Source organism: Chiroxiphia lanceolata, chromosome 24 (assembly GCF_009829145.1).
Source record: "Chiroxiphia lanceolata isolate bChiLan1 chromosome 24, bChiLan1.pri, whole genome shotgun sequence".
In the NCBI taxonomy this organism is placed as follows: domain Eukaryota; kingdom Metazoa; phylum Chordata; class Aves; order Passeriformes; family Pipridae; genus Chiroxiphia; species Chiroxiphia lanceolata.
In genome coordinates this window covers 2,944,655-2,952,164 of record NC_045660.1, presented here as the reverse complement: position 1 = coordinate 2,952,164, position 7,510 = coordinate 2,944,655, and the positions used below count along the sequence as shown (strand labels likewise).

The window sequence follows — 7,510 nt, the reverse complement described above, 5'->3', positions numbered from 1 at the left end:
CTGGGATTTGCCCACCAGCTGCAGAGGTGCAGGATGGAGAGGGTAGGTCCTCCCTCCATCCCCTCATCCTTCTTCCCTGCTGGGGTTGGGCTCTCAGGGTAGTGAAGTTTGTCTTTACGGTTCCTGTTGAAGGGCAGTGGGAGGATTTGAGGGGTTTAAGGGGTCAGATGAGGGGGGGTGTGTATAGGAAATCAAGGCAGACACCCCTCCAAGGTCCCTGAAGGTGCAGGATCCAGCCAGTGTGCACGAGGAGGTCAGAGCTGGGGTCCTGTACCCACCCCTTGTATACCCACAGGTAACAGCAGGTTAACTGATAAAATCCTGATTTACACCTCGACCTGATGCAAAACCACAGTGAAAATCGGTGTTTAAAGGCACTTTAAAGAGCTTGGCTGCTGCTTTTTTAATGAAGTGCTCAGCAAAGCCACCTTTGAGGCAGCCCCAGGGGAGAAGCTTGGGGGGTGTGGGTGCCTCCTCCACCCAGAGCAACCCTCCCACAGCCTCCAGAATCTGCCCTGGGTGTGTTACACATGGAATCACAGAACCATGGAATGATTGGGCTTAGAAGGGACCTTAAAGCTCATTCCACCCCCTGCCATGGGCAGGGACACCTTCCACTAGCCCAGGTTGCTCCAACCTGGCCTTGGACACTTCCAGGGATTCCAGGGGTAACCACAGCTTCTCTGGACAACCTGTGTCAGGGCCTCCCCACCCTCAAAGGGGACAATTCCTTCCCAATATCCCATCTTACCCTGCCCTCTGGCAGTGGGAAGCCATTCTCTGTGTTCTGTCACTCCATTCCTTGTCCCAAGTCCCTCTCCAGCTCTCCTGGAGCCCCTTTAGGCACTGGAAGACTGGTGGTTTCTTCGTGGATTCCTTACCTCATGGTGTCCTACCTACCACAGGCCATCCCAGGACTCTGCCATCTTCCTGAAGCAGCTCCCAAAGTTGAGTGTTGAACTAAAACCAGCAAGAACTCGTTCTCAGTACGAATCAATGTTTAAACTCTGCATTTTGGGGTTTGTTTTTCCTTCCTTGATGCCCCACTGGGCTTCTTCCCTGTGTGCCCATAGCGACGATAATTAACTCACCTCTTTCTGCTCTAATTGTAATTATCTGATAAACTGCAAAACACTGTGTAATGTGCCCCAAATCAGGTGTTGAACTTTTCCTCCTGATGCCCCCCGAGGTTTCCCAAAGCCACACCTGCAGCAGGCCCCCCATCCCAGGGGACCAGGGCACGGAGTCACGTTGGCAGCTGAAGGTTTGCAAACCTTCTGAAACCAAAAGTATTGGAGATTTGGCTCCCAGCCATAATTCCTAAACTATCCCATCCTCGGGGTATAAACATTTGCTCTCGTTGCTTTTTTTTTTTTTCCCCTTCCAAGGTTTTTTTTTTTTTTTGCTTCTATTTAAAACCCTCGGCTTGTTTGTTTTTGTTACCGTGATCGGATTCCTGGTCTGGGGAGCTGGGAATGGCTGGTGCAGCCTCAGGAACATCCAATACTGCCTGGACTCTGCTGGAGGGGTCTCCTGGAGAGTTTGGGAGGTTGTTGGCCTTGGCTGAGTGGGTTTGGAGTTCAAGGACTGGTACTTGCAAGGCCGAGCTCTGCCCCCATCACCATCAAGCCCCTCTGCTCTGGAGCCAGGTTGGGAGAGCTGGGGGTGTCCATCCCGGAGAAGGCTCTGGGGAGACCTTGGAGCCCCTTCCAGTGCCTAAAGGGGGCCTGTAACAAGGAGAGAGAGGGACTTCTCATATGGACAAGGGAAAATGGCTTTACACTGAAAGAGGGTAGGTTTAGGTTGGATATTAGGGAAAAATTCTTCCCTGTGAGCGTGGTTGCCCATGGCAGGGGGTTGGACTAGAGGGGCTTTAAGGTCCTTTCCAAGGATTCTATCATTAAAACCTTCTGTCAGCAGCAGAGGACAGTGAGGAATTGGGGGTCAGTAGCAGCCACAGCCAAGGTTGGTGCTGCTCCATGCACACATCAAGGAGAGCTCCAACACAGAGGTTAAGAGACACAGAAAAAAGGGATAAAAGATGAAAATGCTGCCTGTGCTGTGAGTGCCAGGTTTGGGTTTAGGGAGAGGAAAACGTGATGACCATCCCACCCCAGTGAGAGCCAGCCCAGCAATCCTGCCCAGCCCCAGCCCCAGAATGAACAAACCAGCCCTGAGCTTATATTAATTTTATTCACATTTCCAGAGGAAAGCATCAGTGGAGTGCAAGGGCATGGCTAGTGTTGAAAAGCTCAAGTATTTGGTTTCAAACAGGCAAACATTCCCGAGGCTGAGCCGAGCCTTGCTCCCTTCCCCTGCACGTGTTTCCAGTTCAAGTAACAGGAATCTCCAAAATAAGCTGGCTCATCACATGATGGAGGGGATGTCAGAAACTTTAAAGCTCTCTGTGGTATAAAATCCCTAAGCAGGGCATGAAAGTAGCAGGCAGGAAATCTTGTACAGCTGAATGAGCTTATCCCTGGGCTCAGTGCTGGGTTTTTCCCTCTGGATGAAGAGTTTTGCTGTCAGTGTCCAACCTTAATGGGATTCATTACCCAGAGCTGGAATTTGCTGCTACTGGATTACAAGGATGATCATTGGTGATGGCACAGAAAAATTCCAACAGGAAGAGAAGGAGAAAAAAAAAAAATAAGTTGATTGCTTTGGGTTTCAAAAAAACAGGGATGCAGGAAGCAAAACAGAGCCAGGAATAAGACCCAATTGGAGAAGTGAAACTTCCCAATTTCTTTGCTGGCCCACAGGAACTTGTCACAGCTCTGGGGGGCTTATGAAGAATATATTTGTATTTCTAAGTGGCTCCTGGGTTCAGCTGGGCCAACAACTGGTTGCTGCCAACATCCAGCAGACCCCAAATCCTCCCAGTCCCAGCTGGAACAAACCAGCCTCAGCTTTGTTCCCTGCAGAGCCACAACTTTTGGCTTTTATTTTTTTGCTTCAAAGTGCATGTTTCAGATGAGACAACAAGGCATCAGACAAACCAAAGGCATCTGCAGAGCCCTGGCCTGGAGCAGGGCTGGGAAGGGGCCTGGAGCAGAGTCTGGCAGCAGGAACAACTCACCAGGACACACAGGAAAGCAACGATCCCTGACACAAGTGCAACAGCATCAGCAACCCACGAATTCCTAAGTTATGGGGCTAAAAAGTGAGCTGGTTTAGTTGTTTTCTCTGTCTTGTAAATATTAGTGAGTTTTAAATCTTTTTTGCCCTGTGAAGTCGCTGGGTTTTATTGGAATACAGCTATATTTGGGAAAGGAGTGGGTAATAGATGTGTGCACATTCTTGCTTGCTCTGCAAAGACAATTATCAGATTACAAAAAAAGGCACAAGAAGCACATTCCTCCTTCTTCCAGCCCTAAAAGGTCCCTCCTTCCCCCCTGCTGAAAGCACTGTGCTGGCTGTCACTGAACAACCTCCAAGAACACATTTTCCTCTTTGATCCAGCTGGCTTGGAAGCCCCAAGGATTAAAGATTTCTCTTCTGTTTGAATAATTTCACTGACTAGAATCTCATTGCTTGTTTAACCGATTCTCTTCATCCTCCATCTATATATAGTAAAAAGAAATGAAATTAATATTATATTTTGGTTCAGTGCTAGAGGCAATCTGCTGTCCCCCAACTCAGGTTCCCAAAGGGAGGAGGTGAAACAGAAACTCTGGCAGGACTTGCTCGTTAGGAACAAGAGAAAGGCAAAATTGCACTCACCCCACCTGGCTGGGTGTCACAGAGAGGGAAACTGGAGCATGGAAAGGCTCAGGGTTATTTAGCAAGTCAGTGGAGAGCCAGGAATAAAACAGCCCAGCTCTGGATCCTCTGCTCCACTTGTCAGGAAACAATTTTGCTCTGCCCAGAAGGCGAGTTCTGTCTGAGCCCAGGACATGCCACTTACAATTCAAGTCTTCATGTTGATGCTGGATGTGCAGAGCAGGATAAAGGAATGGGACTCTTTGGTGAATATCCTGGTTATCAGACCAAAAATGCATTTTAATACACTAAATTAATCTCTTGCCTAGTCCTTACCACTGCAGTGAATTTCTCTCCTGCAGCTGCCTGGCTGATATTTAATGTTCCAGTTATTAAATATCCCACCTACCCTGTGTCTTCTCTGTGAAGGCTTAAACTCCTTAACATCTTATAAAAAATAAGAGTATGGAAACAAACTGCTCTAAATGATTATTCCAGGACTGAATGGCTTCAGTGGGGTGGATTCTGCTGTATTTACAATTTTAAGGAACTTCCTACTTTAGGCAAGTCACCAGGACCTTCCCAGCAGGTGAAGGTTGGACAAAGGACGTGGGGGATGAGGGAAGGACCAAGTGCATTCCTTGTGTCACCACGTGGCCATGGACAGTGTGTTCATCCTGTTCCCAATGGCTCTGGGGAAGCAACACTGTTGGCAGAGATGCCAAGGGAGTTTGAGGTGCCTATGGATGGATTATGTCATCATGCAGTGCCCTGAGAAATCCCCACAGCCCTGGCAGAGGTAAACACACCTCCGGCACTTGGAAGGGCTCCCACAGGCAGGATTCAGCCTGGCAGCTCTGGATGAAGGGCTCTGAGGGCTGTCTGAGCTAAGGTGGTCCTGGATAAACTCCACAACAGCCAAATATCTCAGGGAGAGCATCCAGAGGGGGAACCAGGAGCTGCTGTCCTGCCAGGCAGGAGCGGGAACACCGAGGTGCTCACTGTGCCTCCCAAGGTTTCCATGGGGAGAGGACAGCTCAGGAAGTAACGGTGTGGAAACCCCATCCAGGATGTCACAGTGCCATGGGCATGTTCCTAAAACTGGCTCTGTTCCTTCTCTGGCTCCAAGCAGAGCAGGAAGCCCTCGTGCTCCCACCAGGAGAGCACAGGCTGCCTGCACAGGGATACAAGCTGTGCTCCCTCCCTGATGTACCTCAGCTCTTTTGGGAAGTGATTCCCACCCCATTTTACTGTCTGTCTAAACCCTGATTCCTCTCCAATCCAACTTCCCTGGATGTGTGCTCTGCCTGCCTCACTCCTGGACAGGCAGAGGAGCTGCAGCTCTGCCCCACAGGACCCTCCAAAGTCCACCTGGAGGGGAGAAGGGCCAAAGCACTCCACACTCATCAGTTTGGATTGTCCAAAAGAAAAGCCATTTCTTTCTAGGAAATCTGTTTACACACACACTGTGGCCACTGCTGGGTTTCCAACTCCTATTCCCAGCTTTTGGCTGACAGTGCAGAGGACAAGAACAAACCCATCCGGTCCCCAAGTGCTCCTGATTGTGCCATTTTGCCAAAAAATGTTCCTGGCCCAGAGAGCAGCTGCACAAAAGCACAGAGGGAGAACTACAGCTAAAACATTTACCTTTGTCTCCCGTGGGAGATTCCTTTATGGGATCTTTTCCCACCCAAAGCCCACCTGCACAGGTCCTGGTGATCTAAATGAGGGTTCTGCTCGCTGGCAGAAGCAATGCCTGATGGAAACCCTCTGCCCACACTCCCTTCCTGCTGTGGTTTAAGCAGCCCAGCAGCCAAGGGGATCAGAACCACCAGGATCAGTAGGAGACACTGGAATTTAACAGTCCTGAAAAAGGTCAGCTCCTGAGTCACAGCAGTGAAGGATATGGGGGAGTTGCTTTGAGTGCACCTTTTTCCTCCTTCCTCACTCTCTCTTTTACACATACAGAACATGTTCAACCCGCTGGTGATCACTCAGTCTCTCTTTCAGGCACTATCATGGACACAGAGTCAGTTTTACTCCAAGCTTTCCTCCTGCTCCTGCAGCTCCACCAATGCTACCCTGGATTCCCCTTAGAACCGGAGGTTTCTTCTCCATCTCCAAAAGAGATTGATATATCAAAACCAAATTCAATTACAAAATATAATAATAATCCTCTTCTTGGAAGTGAAGCTGCCCCATATTCCAGACTGTGGCAGGATTTTTTTATAACCTCAAAATATTTGGACTAAGTTCTACTTAAAATACGTCCGAGTCCCGAAATCCGCCCGTTCGGCACATTGGAATGCTCACAGCTGAAGACCCACTCCCTGTGAATTCCTTGTGGGATGTGCCCAAAGGGCTCTTCTCAGTTGTCTTCTGCAGATTTGAACATGAGGATGGCGTTGTAGATCTTCAGGGCAGGGCCCAGCTTGATGCTGAGGATTTTAACGATGTCGTTCTGCTTGAGGAGCAGGAAGGCCTCGCCGTCGATCTGCTGGAGGTTGGGACACAACAAAAACAGGGATTAACCAGCAAGGGACAGGCAGGATCCCCACTTCTGGTCATTCCCTAGTTCTGGTACCCACACCCTGGGATGTTCCCAGACGTGCTGCCCTTTCCAAGGATCACAGACCTCACTGCATTTTCCTACAAATGGAGAAGCCTCAGGGTGTGCTTACGGAGAGACCATGAGGTGCTTCTTCAACAGAATTTAGAGTCACTAGAATTGCTTTAAAAAGCCAAAAATCCTACAGCCTATACACAATCTGTGGCCAGAAATTAGGTCAGAAAATCCAGAATGCCAAACTATCCAAGAATTAATATATTACCCTGATCCCTGACTGCCCCCGCACAGACTGCTCCACCCCTGTTAAGCTGTTCAGGGTAAAAAAATTAAAGGCAAACACCCTTTTTTTGGTCAGTTCTGCTAAAAACCTTACAGATGAGAACAATCCCTGAGATGTGAACATCTGGCTACTCCCACAGCTGGGATGTTTTATGCCCACAGACAACAAGTCTCTGTTTAAAGGAGAAACAGGAGGTTCTTGTGAAATCCTTGTCAGTGGCACTAACTGGGCTTGCTCAGCACAGGGCAAAAGAAATCGTGTGCTGGATAGAACAAGGCATGGTAAAGTCTGGAAAAATCCACCAGCAAGGAGATATTCAATGAGATGCAAATTAAGCAAGTGATTAACACACTACCATGTGAAAATCCAGGATGCTCTAGGTAGCAGCGAGTGAAATCATGACAGACTATTTTAAGAAGAGGTTAAAAATTTACTTGAGCAAGAGCATCCACAGAGACAACACAGATATAATTAATATAAACCCCAAATGCTGCAGGGAAGAAGCGAAAGATTAATGGACACAGACAAACAATATGTGTCTCCCTAAGTTATTCCATTAAAGTCCATTTACAGGGACTGACAGTGTCTCTTCCTCTCACTTGATGCTCACCAGTGCAGCAGACAAGGAGGGACACTCAGCCCAGCCAGAATAACAGTTCTGCTATTTTTGTTGCCTTCCCAACTGGAATTCTTTTGGATGTCAATGACTGGTGCAAGAGGAAACACTGAGCAAACATCTGATTAAAGCAAAGAGTGGGAGCCAGGAGATTTGGGTTCCCCACCTCTCACCACACAGGAGCCCCTTAGCAAGTTATTTAACCTCCCAGTTAAGTAACTGGGAGGAACTGGGAAGTTAATTCCTCCAGTGGGAATGCCAGCAGTGCTCCCAGCCCACAGATGGCCACACAAAGTCCCCAAAATTTTATTTTCAGGCTGCCCAGAGTCTACACTGCTGCAAT

The 7,510-nt window shown here is 48.6% G+C and overlaps 1 protein-coding gene across 5 annotated transcripts in view; it reads right to left on the bottom strand.

The window, feature by feature from the left end:
* Nucleotides 1–2,174: 2,174 nt before the first annotated feature.
* LOC116797870 (lethal(3)malignant brain tumor-like protein 3) overlaps nucleotides 2,175–7,510 on the bottom strand; it is a 41,034-nt gene continuing 35,698 nt past the window's right edge. For 4 of the 5 annotated variants that reach the window (XM_032709760.1, XM_032709763.1, XM_032709761.1 and 1 more), the window contains one exon: nucleotides 2,175–6,199. In XM_032709760.1, the coding sequence (XP_032565651.1) occupies nucleotides 6,071–6,199 (129 nt within the window). In that variant the 3' untranslated portion in view covers nucleotides 2,175–6,070. The remainder of the gene's footprint in view (nucleotides 6,200–7,510) is intronic. The other variant, XM_032709762.1, reaches the window with a different exon arrangement.